At 32.2% G+C, this 22,368-nt stretch overlaps 1 protein-coding gene across 1 annotated transcript in view; it reads right to left on the minus strand.

The window, feature by feature from the left end:
- The window catches only part of twz (BTB/POZ domain-containing protein twz), a 68,253-nt gene that overhangs the window by 13,799 nt on the left and 32,086 nt on the right, over positions 1–22,368 (minus strand). The window contains exons 2-3 of the mRNA XM_088273061.1: positions 9,309–9,473; positions 7,494–7,706 (exon numbers count right to left, since the gene is read on the minus strand). Coding sequence (XP_088129187.1) covers positions 7,494–7,706; positions 9,309–9,473 — 378 coding nt within the window. The remainder of the gene's footprint in view (positions 1–7,493; positions 7,707–9,308; positions 9,474–22,368) is intronic.

The raw sequence follows: 22,368 nt of genomic DNA on the forward strand, positions 1-22,368 counted from the left end.
ATCCTCAAAATTAATGATAAATCAATAAAAATAACATGATTACACAATAATTTTATAAAAAATAATTATACAAGTCCAAAATAGAAGGTAACCGACATAAGAGAACAAGTTCTGGAAAAAATATTAAAAAGCATACCCTTTTTTTCGGTATACTTCGTATTCTTCAGGACGTGGACCTAAGAGAGCACAAAATACTTTTACTATATTAAATCGATAATTCGTCGACAGTTCTCATCAGAACTTCGGGACGCTGATCTGACTTGGGAGGATGCAAAGGAGTTGGCAACTTACAGAAAAGCCTGGAGATGGACTCTATATGCTCCACATAGGGAGCAAAGGCCACGAAAAGGAACAAAAGAGAGCGAGTCGCGTATGCGCGCGTCGTAGATGCATGCACACGTCAGACGCTATAATTATATGGTTTTGCTTGTTGTTGAACAGCTGAGGTACCACGCGTTGCATAAGTAATGTGCATCATTTTGTTTTGTGATATTGTCGTTAACCCAATAAATCAATGAAAATCTGGAACAATAAATGCATTTTTTCTCATGAATTGATTCTATCTATAACGTATCTATTTCTCTTTTTTTCTTCTTTTTACTACCACTTTTTCTTAAAATCTATTCTTAATCGTGTTTTCATGCATTCCGCATCATTTACAAGCACAGTATATTTACCAAATAAAAGTTTTAATAAAAATCAATGCAATTTTTATCCTTATCAAGAAAATATCGAATTACGGACACACTTATATACCTACATATATATCTCTTATTTAAAGTATCACAAACCCTAAGTATCAGTAAAACCAATTGATGTACCATTCAACGAGAGTTACCAAATCTAATCTATTAAGTAGCTCACTTTTATCATTGATTCCATCTAACCAATTATCACGCACATCATCAATTTTTCACTGACCCAATTTTCAACTGGAAAATGGCCAATATAAACCCACTGCCTAAAATACCTTCTCCCACACAACTGACAGACTTTCGACCAATATCTATAGTACCAGTCTAAAGAGTAATTTTAAATAATATTTTAGTAATCAAACATTTTTTTTTAAATTATGGACTGTTGTATTTCTTTTGAGATGCTCTCTCTCTGTGCCTCACTTCTATCACGTAAACGTCGACTAGGCGCTTTTTTATCTTTAACTTCTTGTTTAGCCAATATTTTTAAAGCCCACTGAATTTGCATTTAAAAACAAATAAAATACGCATATAAGGTTTATATTTGACGTGCATACAAATATCAATATTTCGAGAATCGGACCCCTGAAAAAATAAAGATGAACGCTTGATTATCAAAGGCTGACCCATAAAAATTTTGTAGGGTCGGTAAATACGTTTTTAAGGTACTTTTTTATAAAAAATTTCTAGTATTTGATATGATAGACGAATACGGGGTCGGGTGGTGTTGATTTCGCCATCGTCTCGCCATGTTTCGACAGCAGATTGTTCTAGGGGTTGTTTGCAGTCAGTTTCTACCCCCGAGCTATCTGTGCTTCATCTCAAAGCATCAAAACAGGGAAAGCAATTTTATATAAACAAATAACATCTAAACACCCCCTGGCTCAACGTACTGCCGCTACCCTTCCGGTTAAAGGTACTTATTGGCGAAGGATTTCGTATGAATGAGGATATAGGCGATACTAATGGTTAAGACTATACGTATCATTTGAAAACCACATAACCGACTATAACACTAAAACTGCATTTGCAAGTATCTTTATTTAACCCTATACATCTGTTAACAGGCTAACTTTGGTGAATGCTACACATTTAACCCTTGATTACGGGATATTCGTATAAAAAACACGCGCGTATAAACAACATTTCAGATTTTTGAGGATAATAAAATTAACGTTTTTACTAACAATATTTAGATTTATCACAAATCTAATGTAAAAAGTAATTAAATTCAAATAAGCGGATATAAACAGTATATTACTTAAGTAAAACGTATCATATAAACAACATTTTGAGTGTGTCCAAACACTTGTTCACAAAATCTGGATTATCTCCAAATATAGGAGTTATTTTCATATTATTTTTTGACATCTCATCGAAGATGAAGAAGAATATAAAAGTCTGGGCATTTACGGGGCATTTCTCTAGTGAAGTTCTAGTGATTCAAGAACAAGGTTTCTAAATTGGTTCATATATATATAGAACTTGAGTATTTGAGAGTAGAAGAATTTGAGTAGTGTGGTTGTCAATAATGGGTAGAATTGGTGAATGTTACACGTGTGTAAAGTGATCACTTAAACCAGCCTATGACGGTCGTCAGCCCCGTAAATGCCCAGACATTCATATTCTTCTTCATCTTTGATGAGATGTCATAAAATAGTATCTTATAAACACTATATATCTAATTAAAACCTTATTATTATCTCAAATTATTTCCAAGCGAACAGCTTTTCCCCAAGATTAATTAATATCTTATTTAAAACTAATACGAAAATACAGTGATTTCAAATAAAGTTATATTGTACCTTATAAAACGGAAATTACAAAATTAGTGCTTCAGGTATTAATTAAAGTGAAATACCAATTTAAACAGACTAAAAGAGAAATAAATAATTGATCGATGTTACTTTACGAGCTACTTTGCATTAAATACGTAATTATTATTCCGCGTTTTTACCATTTTGAGAGTTTTAATACATACTTGTTTTGTGACGTAATAAGATAAAAAAGGTCCTAAGGTATTCACGTTCAAACATCTACGTAAAATAAACTATAAACGTAAAGCTACTGAGCTTTCCAAGTTACTTCATTGTGCTTTTGTCAATCCATAGCTGAATAGGGCATCGAATGAAATTGATGAAAATTTACAACAGCTCATTATTTTGGAAATACGTTATCTCCGGAAGCGATATTGAAGGCAGAGAATAACAATGAGTTAAGTAAAATAGAGAACTATAAGTGAAGGGAGTAGTTCGGTCAGTAATATAATATCTCCGGCATGCTAATGTATAAACTAACTAACTAACAAATTAACCATCACGCCGCTTCCCCGCAGGGGTAGGCAGAGAGGATAGAACGCCACACCACCCTGTCTTTCAAATATTATTCGCCTCTTCCACGTTCATGCATCTCCTCATACATACCCGCCAATTGTTATGACTCCAAACCTGACCACTTTAAAGTATTTGGCATACCTATTACTAATGTATAATATCGCTCACTCCTTTCAAGAACGTCATAAATCAAAAATTGGCAATTTTCATTTGTGCATGTTTTTGGGGAATGCTCAGAAAATGTACTATATACCAGCAAAAGCGGCATATTTTTAACTTAATATTTACCCGCTACAGGGCAGAAAGGGTTGTTTTTGCATTTTGAAGTAAAGGCATTGTTTAATTATTTTTTTAAATTTACTAAATATTTTTCAAATGGAGAAAAAACCTTCAGGTATTACCTAGAAAGATCTGTTGCACGGTAAAAAGTTCAATAAGTGGCTTGATATTTATTTTTAATACGTTGTATTATATTTTTGAACTTTAAAAACGATCTCCTGAAAAATCAGGTTTTTTGATTTATGACTTTATTGAAAGGAGTGAGCGATATGTTGAAAGGCATATACGTATGTAGCTTGTATATTAACTTAAAAAAAAGAAAAGCGATCTTCTTATTCGATACTTTGATTCAATAAAAAAAACACGCAGAACCGTACACGTGAAGAAATGCGAAAATACAAAATTTTCAAGACAATATATTCTTTTACAACATTTTGAGTGTGTCCAAATACTTGTTCACAAAATCTGGATTATCTCCAATTACAGGAGTTATTTTCATATTATTTTTTGACATCTCATCAAAGATGAAGAAGAATATGGAAGTCTGGGCATTTACGGGGCTTACGACCGTCATAGGCTGGTTTAAGTGATCACTCTACACACGTGTAACATTCACCAATTCTACCCATTATTGACAACCACACAACCAAGAATTTGAGTAGTGTGGTTGTCAATAATGGGTAGAATTGGTGAATGTTACACGTGTGTAGAGTGATCACTTAAACCAGCCTATGACGGTCGTAAGCCCCGTAAATGCCCAGACTTCCATATTCTTCTTCATCTTTGATGAGATGTCAAAAAATAATATGACAATATATTCTGTTTACTCTATATTTATATTTTGGTTATTTATTTTATAGTTAGTGAGTAAGTTTTAATGTAGAATAAATTTAAAAGGCGTAATCATAATTATAAAATTTAATTGGTTTTACAATATGTCAGTCAGTATCTAGTTACTCACTACAAATATTTATTTTAGAGCTTATCGTATTCCCTCAAAATGAGATTCGCCTGTCTATTAAAATTGTTTTTCGTTTTACAAACTTTTCGTCGACTGTCAGAACCACATAATTTTAAGCATATACACGAAGGCTTTAATATTGTTTAAAATATAATGTATTTCAAATTCAAACAACCAACAGTAAAATAATTACATAACTATTTAACTTTTTTTTGTGAAACTTTCACAACTTAAAAAAAATAATTACTTTTTAAAAAAATAAATAGTTTTTATTTCAAACTTTTATATTTTTGACAGCCCCATTTATGTACTCTCAAATATACTAATTCACTACGAGAATGGCTGCGCGAGAATCGACACGTGTCTGCGCACATTTTTTTTAGAAAAAAATATTTATCCTCCTTTTTTATTCCTTACCTTTCAGCAACTCTTTTCTTTTCCAAACCATTTATTTATATCGAAGAAATTCTTTTTTCTATGTTTTATATATTAAAAGCATTTTGAACTTTGTGGTATGGTATTATAACACGCTCCTTACCATTCATCGTTCACTTTGTGTAATACCACTTTAATAAACACTAATTCGTAGCTACCGGTTTCGGAATAATGATTCCATCATCAGGTCATTAAAATTTAATTATTTTAATTTTTATATTAAATTTTGAAAGAAAGAAAGAAGACGTATGAATCACATTGGGAATATTTTTAAATTGGACTTGAAGTTATATTTAGTTGGTTATTTAAAGTAAGTTATACTATATTTTGATACAAAAACGATGTTTTAAGCAATAAATTTAATTACTTTAAATGTTACCTGTGTTTTCAGAAAATTAAGTTACAGGGCGTTGAATATACTACCTAAATCGATGAATCCTTAATTAATGTACGCAATGTGATCAGTCATGCGCTTCAGTCACCCATCCAATTGAATTCGTTAAAATATTATACTAGCTAATCCAGCAGACGTTGTATTGCATAATCGGACATTTAGGTTAATTTTTTTTATAAATTTCAATAAAAAAAATAATTGAAAGAACACCTGAATTTTTTCTAAAAATTATACGATATGAAAATTGTAATATGAACGAATATTTTAATGCTAATGTGTGCACTATGTTTTTTGTTTTGACAGCTTCTGAGAATATTATTTTGTGGTTTTTCACACAAAAGTATGCTATATATCGTAGTCATACAGGAGAAAGTGACCAAGTGCATTGTTTTATTATACAAAACGTGAACATTGACCATTTGATTTCTCACTAGCTTAATATTGCCCTGAAAAAATCCCAAAAAAAAGTATAATATATATTTAGCGATGTGGGGGTCTGGATGGTTGCATTCTCCTCACATGCGCATACCATTGTCTCCTTCGTTGCCTTCCCCACCTAACGACATCTTCGATTTCGCATATTTCCCTGATCCTGGCGTTTCTCATTCTATCTCGAAGACTCTTGCCTGATACGTTTCTTAGAGTCTTCATTTCTGACACTCTAAGCGCGTTTTTTGTGGCAGCAAAAAAAAAACACTTGTGTAATATCACTTTTATTACACACAATTTATTTCTTATTACCTATTTCATTACACATGACTAGTTTCAAAAACTACAGTTTCTTTATCGACAGGTAAAAACTAACGATTTGTTTAATGAAATAAAAGCCAACAAGTGGTATTATAAAAGTTTTTAATTTTTTAAAATATTCACCCTACTGATGATATGTCAATTTCTCTTATCTTGATATGAACCATGAATCGCTTTTCAAGTCTGAGCATCCCAGGGCATTCGACCTGACATTTGGCTGGCTCAAGCGCTTAATTTAATCAAATGCCAGGTCGGAAGACCTGGAATGCTCAGACTCTTCTTTCATAAAAAGGGAAGAATGATAGATGTTTCATACCAAGTTGAGTCACCTTTAAAATGTGAATATGAAAATGAAAATCAAATGCTGCCGCCGTCATTATATTCGGTCTCCAGAGTTGCAACTTCGATACGATTCAACGTTGTTAATTAAATTATTGTCAATTAGAAGCTCAGCCCTATATTGCATGAAGGCAACTATAGCAAGTTGAGTGGCAGACTCTTAACTATGTGTCATCTCTCATCGGATTACTTAATCGATCGGGTATAGTTTAATTCTTGGAAATTTGTATGGAAAATACAAAATACACATTTGAAACGTGATAAAATTTAAATGAGTAATACTATAATACTATGTGCTTAAACAAAAATTAATATGGTGACAATTTTTTTTGTTTTGACTCAATTAAAATTTCTTGGCATTTTGATGTCTTTATTTTTTATGTTTAAAGGAAGGTTTTAAAAGTACTTAGTACCAAAATATTGAAAGTTCTGTTGGAATTGTTTGGTATTGTAAAGTCATTTTGGTATTACGAAGATGAACTTTTCTTTAGATTTTAGTATTTTTCACCCCTTAAATTGTTGGAGAATAGGTGTTTTATTTTTAAAAAATGGTATCTACTGTTGGGAATATTAAAAAAAATATATTTGAAAAGATTTTTTTCTTTTTAAAATTATTTAAATTATTGATGGAAACTGTTTTGATAGGGTTCAAGGCGTTGTTGTAACACGTTTAAAATCATTGTATAGCTCATTACAACTCAATATAATGATCACCGGTTTCCAAGCAAACAACTGTGAAACCGGTGAACATTATACTTAGATATACAGTGATATATATAGAAATCGTTATTTTTTACACTTTCGTATTCTATTGCATTATATCGTTGTGTATGCGTCGCTATCTTTTGCTCCACTCGGAATATCGGAATGTATAGAAATTTTCACCTTTTCTCTAAATTGTGTTTTAAATCTCGTGTAATGAAATGTGTCTGATAAACGTGACGCGTCCTAGAAATTTCACCCTCAAATCAGATAATGTGATTAAAAAATTCAATTTTGATTCTTTTCACGTGCTTTTTTACTATAAAACGGTAAAAAAAACATGGCATAGGTTCTTCACAAAAAAATTGTAAAGTATACTTTACAATTTTTACTGGTCGGCTAGTCATTGAAAAAGTCGTTGAAATTTTGCAACTAGTGAGGCAAGACGAGCACGCAAGCTGTCAGGAAATACCGGAAACATCAAACATCAAGTAAAAGACAGATTGGAATCATCTCGGAAAATTTCGATGTCAAAGATAAGCGTCGCTCTGACCGGCCAGTCACTGAAAAGTTTGATGAAATACTGAATTTTGTGATTTTCCTACCTGGTCAAAGTCTCGAGCGAGGAAGTGTAGATAGTCCCTCCCACATCAATGTGCACTGGGGCTGAGTAGCGCAGTGGCTGGGCAATGCTCGGTATCCCGAAATTCAGGTTTTGAATAGTCTGCCCACCTCCCATGTGGCCAGGCTGAAGAGATGTTGGGCTCACCGTGACGGGCATCGATGGAGACATATTGGCCGCCTCCGGAGAACCCATACTAAGAAAGAAAAAGAAAAACAACATTAGTAAATGAAGAATTAACTCGCTGCGATAAGCAATCTTGTTTAAGTAGTACGTTACAACTTGGTTATATTTTATTATTTATTTGGCAGTCACCCAGTGAAGGGATGTTTCTGGCAGTGTCAAGTATTATTTTTATTTACAAACAAATAAACAAAAGAAAATAGTAATAACAATTAATGCAAAAGTTTATTGTTTAAATGCGTTTAGCTTTATCATTTTAGAAATTATGCCTGCAATTCTAGAATTAAGTTCAGAAAGAAGGGTGGATACTTGGGTGGGGAGTTGGATTCCTGCCCGTGTTAAGCTATTTAGAAAATTATCTTTCTCTGTGAGCGGACACTGAAAGAAAGTATGGTTTGCATCCCCTATATCTTGTCTACATTCGCAATATGGTGATGTAATGCACTTTTATCTTATAGAGATGCACAGGTAGTGAGCAGTGCCCAGACCTTAGGCGACCTAACATCGGGATGGAAGATATAGACAAAGATAAGTTCCAGTACCATGGTTTGAATGGAATTTCAGCTTGAATGTTGGCGTAATATGCTCCTCGATGCTGTTTGGACTCTTCCCAATGTTTTTCCCAGATTGATCTTATTTTTTATTTTATTTAATATGGTGACAAAAGTTTTTTATTATAATTTTAATAAAATTTTAATTTTCTTCACATTTCTACTTTTACAATCTAAAAATTAATAACACAGTTCTCTCCAAACAAGAAACTCAGATCTTGTGCTTGGAAAGGGACCTACACTTATAATTTATTATTTATGTATGTTGGTACTATTGTATATTGAAATTCTATTAGAATTATTTTTGGGTGTTTTATTGTTCTTTCTTAGATTAATATGCATATAATTAATTTAATTTATTTTTTGGCATTTTAATGTCTTAATTATTTTTTTATGTATGTAAGAAGGTTGTTAAAGAAATTGGTTCCCAAATATTTTAAGTTCTGTTGGAATTATTATACTATTTTTTAATATCTCATCAAAGATGAAGAAGAATATAAAAGTCTGGGCATTTACGGGGCTGACGACCGTCATAGGCTGGTTTAAGTGATCACGTATACATACGTGTAACATTCACCAATTCAACCTATTATTGACAACCACACTACTCAAATTCTTAGGAGTTCTGTATATATGAACCAATTTTTGAAACATTATTCTTGAATCACTAGAACTACTCTAGAGACATCTATTGGTGAGATGAAAAGAAGCTTTTTAGTGAGCAGAGACTCTTTCATTAGTATGTGAGGTCCGAATCCTGGATTATAATCGCACACATTTTCATTTTTATTATTTAAGCTTATAATGAGATGTCAAAAAAAAATTATGAAAATAACTCCTGTAATTGGAGATAATCCAGAATTTGCGAACGAGTATTTGGACACACTTTGTCTGTTGGAATTGTTTGTTATTACATTTTGGTATTGTAAAGGCATGTTGGTTTGTTGGAAGCTGAACTTTTCTTACGCAAGTGTTTTATTTTTAAATGTAAATTGTATTGTTTTAAGGGGCGCTGGCTAGATTTATTTGCCTCTTTTTATTTATTAAAGAATTAATGGACTTACTTGATCTTGTGCTGAGGCACCGGATAGGATATGGGCATCAGGTGCATTGCTTGGTCATTTTGGTTGTTATGACCCATCACATTCTGCATCATGTTCTGCAGCGACAAGTCCTTCGGCTCCAGGGCCGCCTTCATTTCAGCATCCTGGCGATTCTCGGTCTTGCGTCTGAAACAAATTGAAAATACAAATTTCATTATTTGATTCGGCAGTCACTTTGTGGTAATACCCATCGATTTTGTTATTTATTTTTACTTGGTAACTAACTAACTAACCAACTAACCATCACGCCGCTTCCCCGTAGGGGTAGGCAGAGATAATAGAACGCCACACCACTCTGTCTTTGCAAACATTCTTCGCGTTTTCCACGTTCGTGCATCTCCTCATACATACCCGCCAATTGTTTCGACTCCTAACCTGACCGCTTTCAAGTGTTTGGCAAACCTGATCGTGCCAAGTTTTTCTCGGTCTTCCTCTGCTCCTTTTTCCGATTACATTCGCCTCATAAATTTATTTTACCGTTCTTTCCTCACTCATTCGTTCTACATGTCCAAAGCATCTCAACACACTTTCCTTAATTTTATTGATAGTGCTTGTGTGGTGCTTGTATGCTTTGCATTCCTTCCTTATTTCACTATTCAAACATCTATCATACATCGTTTTGTCGCACATTCTTCTGAGAGATCTAACATAAATATATAAAAGATTATTTTCCGCCTAGAAGTACACCTGAAAATATCATTTTCTATTTTTATTAATCTCATTATAAGTAGAAGTGATGCTTTTGGCAAAGATTTGTTGTCACGCTCATGTTTTGTAATTTTAGTATGAACATGTATTAACATGTTTTTTGTATTTTTCACGAGATAATAGCGATATTCATTAAACTCATTAGAAGTGAGTAGGGGAGGGAAAATTAATGATGATATGGTTTAGTAAATATCGATTACATTATATCGCCGACTTCCATTGTGAAAGGATTAAATTTTGGCATTTTGACATTAGCGTGGGATACTGCTGTTTCTAGAGAACGCAATGGTAATATGTATTACAAAGCGAAGCGATATTTGATGAATAGTCGAGGATATACATCCGGCTCCTATCAGGGATAACACTCCAGAATTAATTTAACCGGAGGTGTGTGTGCGAAACTTTCCCAAACCGGAGTGGCGCGCGGCTGAGATTCAGTTAGATCAACCCTGGTCTGGTGTTTCATACGGAAGTAACTGATTTTATTTTTTAATTAATGTTTTACTTAGTGAATACCACTATTTCTTTAAATCTACTATGACACGTGTTTCGATGCATTCCGCATCATTTTTAAACACCGTATGTGAAGCTAATTCTAAATTTTAGAGTTGGGTCCTTGGGACGTTGAAGGTTGAAGAGGGGGTAGTAGCTGTTTCTTATTTTTATTTATTAATTTATTTTTATTTTTGATTTTTATTTCTTATCAGTGGGAATATAGACAAAAGGGGGGAGGCTTTAGTCATTGTCATATTGTTAATTATAGGTTTATATTTTTATGAATTTCTATTGTTTCAAAATGTTGCAGTTTATGGCTTTTCGTATTAATTATTTTTTGGATTTCTACGTTACTGTAGTCAAATTTGAGATCATTATCTATTAAATGGTTAGCGAATTCTGAAAAATTATTATTTTTTAAACATAATTCATGTTCCCTGATTCTTGTTTTGAATTTTCTGGAAGTCATACCAATATACTATATGGTATTTACTAAGTAAAACATTAATTAAAAAATGGAAATATTTTACCACAAAGTGACTGCCGAATCAATTAATGAAATGATTTTATTTCGGAGTGTACTCGGAGATAACATAACTTCTGGCCTTTATTTCTAACGACTTTGAGACCACTCGTGGATGCGTATTGTCATGTCAATGTCAATGAAAAAAATATGGATATTTATTTGTTTTTTTTTTTTTACCGAGTAGAAGTCAAGTCGAAGTAAACACTACGAATACGAAACATCAACTTCAGTTTGCACTATTTGAGTAGAGTGGTTGTAAATAATAGGTAGAATTGGTGAATGTTACACGTGTGATGACTTAAACCAGCCTATGACGGTCGTCAGCCCCGTAAATGCCCAGACTTTCATATTCTTCTTCATTTTTGATGAGATGTCAAAAAATAATATGAAAAATAACTCCTGTAATTAGAGATAATCCAGATTTGTGAACAAGCATTTGGACACACTCAAAATGTTGTCATTCTGTACAAAACAACCCGAAACTCAAGCACCAACAAACAGGCAATCAACATAACATACCCCTACACTCAAGCATTAATGAGGATCGCGAATTGAGACAATCAATCAGTTATCACTGATGATAAGCCCAGACGGAATGCACTAAAACGAGATAAGAGATTCCGAGGAATAAAATTATACGCCTCGCTCTGCACCAGGGCATTATATACGTATGATAATATCGTGGGTATCCTGGCAAAAATCGTTAACTTAAAAATATACAATTTTAATGTTTATTGTTTTTTATTTAAAATAAACCCTGATGATGACAAGATATTGTCGAAACCGGTAGGTTAAATTGTATTAGTAAAAAAGTGCTGAAAACATAGTTAATTAATTTTTTAAGTTAATTAGTTAATTAATTTTATAAAATGTGCCACACAGTATCTACGAAAAACATTCAAGAAAAAATATGCAATTTTTACTTAATGATGCATATTATAAAATTTTCGATGTTCTATAATCTGGCAAAGTACATTAATTAATTTGAAATGTCATATTTGTGTGTTTTTAAAAGTGAATTCAATTTTAAGTTTGAAAGCGGGTATTTTATTCAGGCTAAAAGCCACAACAGGGATTATTCAAACAGGGATTTTAGAGTTAACGTTTTTTGCCAGTATACCCACGATATATTCGGCTGGTGGGGAATAGAGGTAGAGTAAAGTCAGGACCACTCCATTAAATCCGCTGATAAGTCTGCATATTGAAATCTTGACAGATATGACGAACACATCAAGAAGAAAATTGGAAAAGCATTATCAAGAGTGTATGCAGTTTTCTTGGAATTAATATTTTTCTAGCACGGATCTGTCAATAACAGGTCATCCTGTTGTTGACAGGTTATCAAGAAATCACAACGACAATTTTTTTTTTTTTTAATTGTGATATTTTCAGTCAGCAAAGATTTGAGTGCTCGCTACTGTATATTCTTAAATAAAATTTTACTTGATAAATACCACTATTTCTTAAAATTTGCTGTGACTCGTGTTTCGATATATATTTAAAATCATTATCAATCAAGGTTTAACTTTTTTATTTTATTTTGGAATTTAACAGATCAGTAATAGCAATTTAAAATATACAATTTCTAAGAAAACAAGCTCGTGTACAGTTTCAATTACAAATTTTCACATTCGTAAATATAAGGGGTGGGAGGGATGAAAAGGGGAAAGAGGTAAAATCAAGGCTCTAATAAAATATTACGAAACATGGGATTCACAACGATATCAATTTCATTAATTGATTCGGCAGTCACTTTGTGGTATAATCTATCCATTTTTAATAAATATTTTATTTACTAAATATCAATTTCAACTGCCGATGTTAAATGATCTTATCACTGACATTGTTGAGTTGAACATACTGAAATCCCACGAATTAATTTTGATGTACAATTCATGAAGGAACGTTGTTTAGAGTTTGTTCTACTCGTGGAAGCGCTAAGGTATCAGTTACCCTGGTGATTCGACTGGAAAGTCTTAAACATGTACGTTTCACAACATTAAAATTCAGTCACCATTTAAGTTTATTAAACGTTTGATGATGATGCTCAACGCATCGAAACACGTAGCGTAATGGATTTTAAGAAATAATGGTATTTAACTAACTAACTAACCATCACGCCGCTTCCCGCAGGGGTAGGCAGAGAGAATAGAGCGCCACACCACTCTGTCCTTGCAAACATTCTTCGCCTCTTCCACGTTTATGCATCTCCTCATACACACCCGCCGATTGTTACGACTCCTAACCTGACCACTTTCAAGTATTTGGCATACCTGATCGTGCCATGTTTTTCTCGGTCTTCCTCTGCTTCTTTTCCCACTAACATTCGCCTCATACATTTGTTTTACCGTTCTTTCCTCACTCATTCGTTCCACATGTCCAAACCATCTCAACACACCTTTCTTAATTTTATCGAAAATGCTTATCTCAGCTTTGCATTCCTTCCTTATTTCTCTATTCGCACATCTATCATACATCGTTTTGTCGCACATTCTTCTGAGAGATCGCATTTCGACTGCATTCAGTCTACTTTCATCCTTCTTTTGCCAACTCCATGTTTCACTTCCATACATTAGAGTTGGAACCAGGACTCCGTTGTGCACTGCCAGTTTAGCTTCCGCTGATAGGTTTTTATTTGCTTTAATCGATTTCAGTGCACCATTCACTTTGTTCCCAGCATTCACTCTCTTTTCTATGTCTTATCAATCTTTCCATCACTAGAAAACACACTACTCAAATACACGAAATCATCTACCTGTTCCAAAATCTCTCCGTTTACCAATTGTTCACATTCAGATCTGCATTATTCTCTTTCAAAAACCATAATCTCGGATTTGCTAACATTCATCAATAAATCACTTTCCTTGCACACATTATACACGTTTGTCACAAAATGGTATTAACCAATTGAAATTTGAAAAAATAATTATTAAATTTCTTAATATGTATTAATAGATCGGCATTAAAAGCACGTTGTGCTGCAATCTTATGTTGGTCATCGGGTAGACAAAAAATTTCATGTGATAAATATTTTGTGTAGTAAGCGTATGATGACAAAAATACAATGATAGGGACGTGTAGTATTTTTTTTGCATGTTGGTGTTGTGATTGTCCTGCCAAAAAGACAGGTATATCTCAAAACCGGTAGACAAAACTATACTGGTCTACTAAGATGAATACAAGGGAAATTAAATCCGTGACAATTGTTACGCCTTGCTATAACAGAGTTTGACAATGCGAACCAATTGTCTAATTTTATTATTATTATTTTTTTATTGATAAAATATGGTTTACAAAAAGTGCTCTTGAGTTAATATTTTACGAGAATCGTGCTATTTAAATTATCTAAAAATATTATAATGATTAACTTTGTTCACCCTTATAATAATTTTAATATTTAATAAATGTAGAGGTCCTTTATTGTCCGCCTCCGTAGTGTAATGGTCAGCACGCTCGGCTACCGTTCCGGAGGTCCCGGGTTCGATTCCCAAGGGGGGTAAAATAAATATAAGTGATTTTTTCACTGTCATATTTATTCAATATTACCCTGGACTGGTACCTGAAGCGGGGGGCTGATCACCTTTCCTTCATGTGTAAATGATCAAGATAACACTGCGTTTATATGACGCAGTGCCCTATGTACCATTGGGGTGCGGATAAGGGTTTAATTATTATTATTATTAGATGTCCTAACCAAAAAGTTACATTTCTAATATAGCAAAATAATTCTTTAAACGCAAATCTTACTGTATTCTGTCGAAATCATAATTAAAGTTGCGACAAAACGTGTCCAATCCTGTGTTAAACCAATTTGAAATCATTGAATCGCACAAAAACGTAACAATTTTATAAGCTAAAATTCCTGATTACTTAAAATTATTTATAATGGAAATGTAACGTTTTGGTGAGGACCACCACATATAAATTCAAAATGCTTGAAGTTTTATTAAAAATTATTTATCATTGAATAGCGTCTGGATTTAGGGTTTCCAATCTCTGCGCTTAGCCCGTGGGAAGCGAACGCGGCCGACCTGCGTGATCGACGGTCCATCGCGGCGGCAACTCGCGCTGGCGGTCGCGCCTCAGGGTCGTCTGACCGAGGCACAAAAATCCTCAGTACCAAATTGTAAACCTTTAATTTTTAATGTAAGTTTTACTCGGTAATTACCACTATTTCTTAAAATCTATTGTGATATGAATGCGTTGAAATGCGTGTCAATAGATTTCAAGTAAAAGTGGTATTTACCAAATAAAACTTAAATTATAAATGGATGAATTACCATAAAGTGACTGCCGAATCAACTAATGAAATTATAAATACTTGTTCACAAATCTGGATTATTTTCACTAAGGATTTATTTTTTCACATTTTTTGACATCGCTGTTGTGAACTCACATGTACTGTATCACGTGTTTGATAAATTTAAGTGGGAGTTTTAGATCCAAAATTTTAGTATTGTGATGGTCAATCATGGGTAGAAATTGGTGAATGTTTGCAGTCATATTTGATTGCCTAATCAATTTTCTTTCAAATGTGCAAAACTCGATGAAGGCACAATATCGTTATAATTCATTTATACTTATGTATATAATAATAAAAAAAAAAAATAAAATTCCTATTCTTAACGTATGAAAAATATTAAAAATATAGACACATACTATAGACAGTGATCCGACATGCGTTGTCGCGGGTATGCCGAGTAGAAGAGATGAGCGGAGGATAGAGTCAAAGAAAAAGCAAACCAATCATCGTACAGACTGTGACCCGCGAAGGAGAAGAAAAATGCAAATTAAAAAAAAAATACGTCCCTAAGATAACAAAATTCAACACCAAGCAATTCCAACAAAAATATAAATATTTGGTAATTAAATATTTTAGCAGCCTACCTACAAATATCAAAATAAAAATATTATAATATTACTTTATAATGCTGATTATACATGGAAATTTAAAAGCAAAAAATAGACTAAATGAAAAGAAATGTATTTTTATCCTTAATTCAGTACCTACAATAAATAAATATTAAATGTCCCTCTTAAAAGTCCCTCTCTAAAATTTTCTCTTTTTTAACAGATTTTTTTTGTTGGAGAGCCATAACGTTATCTTAAAATAAATATTTCATAAGAAGAAATGTCTAGTTAATAAATTGTAGCTATTCTTTTTTACAATATTTAAAAAAAAAGTATAAAAAAAATCATAAATACATCACTAGCATATTCAAAAAATTATATTGTATTTAAAAAGAAATACTGATTCCAGCTTACATTTTTTGCAACATCGTTAAAATATTGACTAAATCACGAAAAATTTTGCGCAAATAATATTTAAAATGTGTAATATTACAAGTTTAATTCTGAATTATTTGCTACGTTCATTGATGAAGACCATTATATTCATTTGTTATTTTGACCCTGTTAGTGCATAGAGCATTGAATCCCATCGAGGCTATCTTGATCAAGGTTAATGAATACTGAAAACTATTTAGTTTAAAAAAAATCTTAACGAATTCGTACTCATTGACATTATTATAAATTTAAAATTAAACACAAAGCGATTGTAAAATTATTTCATGATTTATATACAAACATGTTTTAATATTATAAAGTAATTAAACAAATGTACAAAAAGAAAAGCAGACGAATATATGTTTATTTAAAAAAAAATATTGCAATGACTGTCATTAATTTTTTTATCACATGTCACAAATTTATTAATAAAGAATTATAATTTAGCTTAAATGATGAATGGGAATATGTTGTACGCAGAAATGAGTGATTTAACAAATGATTAAATTTTAGTATCAAATTGTGCATATAATATTTTAAGCGGGCTGAATTATTTTGATTTTCAATCTATTGAAAATATTTCAATTTAAATGTTAAATTTACAACCACTTAAAAAATGTATTCAGTATAGGTACGACGGTGATTTTCGTGTTAATCAAGACAAGTGCCATAGCGTGGTTGAAGCTTGACTGCGAAACTGGCGTCGCGGGTTCGATTCCCGACGATTTCAAAATAAATTTAAGAAATATTTATTTACAATTGGTCTGGGTATTTGTGATATATTTTTCACATTGACCTTCCATATCCTTACTATCCTACCTGCAAAACCTCTAAAAGTAGAGATTAAAATATCGCCTTTCTCAAATGTACCACTCAATTTTCAATCCTTTTTTACTCGCACTAAACGAACGAGTTAAAATACGACAAGCACATTACACTCAAACCCTTCTTCCAGTAAGTAGACTTATTGGCAACATATAAAAATTGGACGATATTAATATTAAAGAGGGATTTTATTTTTATAATAAAGTTGAAATAAATTTTGAAGAAGAGTTTTGGGAACCGCAATATTGGAGCCATGACTAAGATTCACGTTCGAACGAAATGGCACCTAGCCTAGGGCTCTGATACAACGATATATAGGGTCCAGTGAATGATGTAAATTCTACCTACGAGTACAATCCCACGCCATTTTGAATGCTATTATAAGAAAATAATGCCGCAGTATCAAATGTAAGTGGAGTTTAAATTGACGAAAAAGTAAAATGTTTCCCTTCTCCAAATTAAACTTTGCAGTCTTAATTATTTGTATCGTATTAATAGTATTTATTATATCGGATGCTGATATAATAAATAATATTACTACGATACAAATTGCATTACATACTGCAAGTTAAATTCTCAGTTAAATTCTTTGTTATTACTCTTTAATCCTGATATAATTAATTTTTCAACAAATGCAAATCGAGGAATACATAAAATAAACTATTTGGAACCTAAAAAGTTTCACTACTTACGCGCAAGACCCCCACGTATATTATGTCCATGTTTCCAGTCCATACCATGCAATGAAGAATACTGGAAAATACTTAATATTTATCAATTTATGTACATGTTCGTCAGACTAAACGTGCTGGTTTTACTATTCCGAATTTTCCAATTTCAGCCTCCGTCTTTAGAAACGAGTGAACCTAAATAAACAAAATCGTCGACATCATCGCCACTTCATATGAAGCTGCTCCTTTTTCGGAACTCAAATCGGTCGACCAAAAGTTTATTTTTACTTGTGCTTCTTTGTATTCTTGAAGTTCACCCATTCCTTCCGTATTGTCGGCCATTAGCTTCTTGTTATCAGCAAATCTTATGTTGGAGATCATTCCACTCCCTAGTGTTAGGTCGCCTCTCCACCTGCCTAGTTTCATATCAGTCTCTCTTATCATACTTTATATTTTCCATATCGCTCACTCCTTTCAAGAACGTCATAAATAAAAAATCGTCAATTTTCAGTTGTGCATGTTTTTGGAATGCCCAGAAAATGTACTATAACCCAGCAAAAGAGGCATATTTTTAACTCAATATTTACCCGCTACAGGGCAGACAGTGTTGTTTTTGCAATTTGAAGAAAAGGTATTGTTTATTTATTTTTTTAAATAAACTTAATAAATAATAGAGAAATAACCTTCATGTTTTACCTAAAAATATCTGTTACACAGTAAAAAGTTCAATAAGTGGCTTGATATTTATTTTTAATACATTTAATTATATTTTTCAACTTTAAAAACGTTCTCCTGAAAAATCAAGATTTTTTATTTATGACTTTCTTGAAAGGAGTGAGCGATATGTTAAAGAGATCTCGGAGAGTGTGCAACCTTTCTCATACCTGTGGTTTTATTTATGTTAACCTTCTTCTTACTCTTAAACGCACTCAATGTTGCATAGTATCGTATATGGTAGACACAGAGTTGACTTAATCGTTAATTGCATTAAGGCAAAGCGATCAGTTCAGCGTTTATTGTACACGTACCAGTCCTTTTTAATTGGATTGTTTTGAACAAATCTGATCAAAATAATTGAATTTCATCAAAATTGACAAATATTTATTTTGACCCCTCTGTGGATCGAAAGTGGAACCTACTGCATGATAGATAAACTCGCTTTTTTTAAAAATATAGAATGGCGTTGCACATGTAATACAATGCATTTGCCAATGTCAAGTTAATTGAATTCTTAATTATAAAATATGATAGACTATAAATTATAAAGAAAAACTATAAATTTTTCCATTTAATTTCAGAAAAAACAACTAACAGTCTGTACATACTTGGGTTCCTGCTCGCCAGGATGAGATGGACATCTGTAGGGAGGGGAATAAGCGGGGGAGAAACGCGCTTGCCACTACACTAAAAACGGGTATTTATATAAGTATAAGTAGTCTAACAGTATGTTAATTAGGAATTACAAACAATGTAATCAAGTTCTGAAAATTTCCCTATAAGAGTTTTTAGTGATATGATTCGATATATGAGTTTTTTTTTGGTTCACTAAAAGGATAATGAAAGAAGCGCGAGACATTAGGCCATTAATGGTGGAATAGAAAACATAGAGAATTTATGAGAACGTAACACGGAAGTTTTGTACTTTTACAAAACTTTCAAATTATCATCGGCTGGATTATAACATCACTTTATGTTCTTGCATAGTAATCATTATTCTGACTACTTTTTTTGAATACCCATTCCGTTTTTTTGGAAGAACCAAAATGAGAGTTCAAAGCGACATCAAGCGACATACCCGTAAATTAAATTACGATATTTTTTGTATTTGTATCCAACATGCTTTCCGATTACAAATATACATTTTTCTATAAAATATATTCAGTGTTTATCAAAATATTTATATTATTATTAAAAGAAACATTGTATTCAATTCATACTCAAAAAAGAATCCGTATTAAGAAAGATTCCATAACATAAGTATCTGTTACTCGTGGGTTAAACCCTGCTCTCAATATAAAACACTTTAATATAAATTGCTTTTAAAAGTAGCGAAAATAATAAAATAATAATGTTATTAAATAAACTAAGTTTAAAACTGTGTATCCTTTCATTCTAGGATTTTTATCTCTCTACGTAATACTAGTTTCTTGGAAATGCTAAAATACAAATGGCGGAATTAATATATAAATCACAGAAATCTTCAAACATAAATAAAAAATAAAGATTAATAAAATTATATCAAAGTTTACAACATTTTGAGTGTGTCCAAATACTTGTTCACAAAATCTGGATTATCTCCAATTACAGGAGTTATTTTCATATCATTTTTTAACATCTCATCAAAGATGAAAAAGAATATGGAAAATAAATAAATATATTTAGTAAAAAACTTCTTTACATCTCACCAATAGATGCCTCTAGCGAAGTTCTAGTGATTCAAGAACAAGGTTTCTAAATTGGTTCATATATATAGAACTTCCAAGAATTTCAGAAGTGTGGTTGTCAATAATGGGTAGAATTAGTGAATGTTACACGTGTGTAAAGTGATCACTTAAACCAGCCTATGACGGTCGTCAGCCCCGTAAATGCCCAGACTTCCATATTCTTCTTCATCTTTGATGAGATGTTAAAAAATAATATATCAAAGTTTATTATAAAATATTTAAAATACAATTTATTTTTTCAAACCATTCAGATATAACAACAGAATGATTTATTTACAACTTTTTGAGTGTGTCCAAATCCGGGTTTAAAAATCAGGGTTACTCTATATGACTTATATATATTGACATTTCAACAAAGAATAGGAAGAAAATTGAAGTCTGGGTATTTGTAGGGCTTAGGGCTGGTTGGCTGATTACTTGGCCAGCCTATGGGAGGCCGTAAGCCCTGCAAATACTCAGACTTCCATATTCATCTTAGTCTTTTTTAAATATATCTTTATTAAAATGCGTGTTTAACTATTGAAAACTCATTATAAATGTTGGGGAAAATTATGTTTCGTTAACATATGGTGACTCATTAGGGGTACTCACTCATTTTATTCACGATACAAACTAAGTATATTTTTTTAAATATCTGGTTGGTATTAAGTTGGCAACTAAGTATATTTTTTTAAATATCTGGTTAGCATTTAAATCAGCAAGCATACGAATACATGAGGAGGTACATGATTCCAAAGTTTGATGGTGTTAGGTTCTTTCCTCTCTGCTTACGACTACTAATTAGCGTTTATAAATATATTAATTGGTTACACAAAGTAAAATGAATGTTATTATCAATTAGTTAAAAGCTTTTCAGAAACACTAAAATAATTCCTTTATACCCTAAATTCGTTAATAACATAAATCGAGCCTTTGATGTGGTGTTTTATGAAAATTTAGTATATTACCTGAATAATTATTTCATCATTCGACGATATCTGCAAAAAGCATACGGTTAAAATGGCTTCATGCAATAATTTATGTATTGGAAAATTCAGAAGCGTTTTAATACTATTTATTTTTCAAAGTAAAGTGCGTATATATATATTTTATTTAATTTATTGGTACATACCATACGCCTGATAGGCTTTTTTTATGATCACAATGTTTAAAATGAAATGATATGCTATTACAGCAATATAATGCAACGTAAGTATACATATGATAACGTAAGTATACAACGTAAGACGTTAGACAGATTTATATTATCCACTGACACTTCGTGGTGGAATTGCATTTTTAATTTATTATTAGATTAAAATCAATATTTTTAGCTTTTCCACTTTTTTATTTGACCAGCGACCGGGTTTAGTCGTTACCGACATCATCAGACTGGTCTAACCAGTCTGATGATGTCGGTAACGACGAAACCCGGTCGCTGGTCAAATAAAAAAGTGGAAAAGCTAAAAATATTGGTTTTAATCTAATAATAAACGTTAGACAGATATAATAGAACGCCAGACCGATCTGTCAGTGCAAACAAACTTCGCCTCTTCCGCATTCGTGCATCTCTGCTCATACACGCCTGCCGACTGTTTCAACTCCTGACTTGACCACGCTCAAATATTTGAAATACTTGATCGTGCCAAGTTTTCTTCGCCCTTTCTCTGCTTCTATTTCTAACTACATTTGCTTCATAATATCATTTTACTGTTCGTTCTTCAAATCATCGCAACACAACATTCTTATTGTTATCGATAATGCTCATCTTGGCCCTGCATTCTATCCTTGTTTCACCAATCGCGCAACTATCATGCGTTGTTATACCCCACATTTGTCTGAGAGATCGAATTTCATTTACAATCAGTTAAGTTTCATAGCTTTAACTTCTGATTCTTAATTAACAGTTCTAAATCAACAACAAAAATATGTGAATTGTATATATTTTCATATATTCTTCTTTTGTATTTTATGTACTATTTTAATCGATTCATCTTTATTAAAATCTTTTAATGTGAATACTCTTCTCCCGAAATTAGAATGGTAGGATCGAAATCAAATTTTGTAATGGTTTTAACTAAGTTGAC

This window comes from Brachycentrus maculatus, unplaced genomic scaffold (genome assembly GCF_059751285.1).
Source record: "Brachycentrus maculatus isolate JH-2025_06_01 unplaced genomic scaffold, ASM5975128v1 h1tg000539l, whole genome shotgun sequence".
Classification (NCBI taxonomy): domain Eukaryota; kingdom Metazoa; phylum Arthropoda; class Insecta; order Trichoptera; family Brachycentridae; genus Brachycentrus; species Brachycentrus maculatus.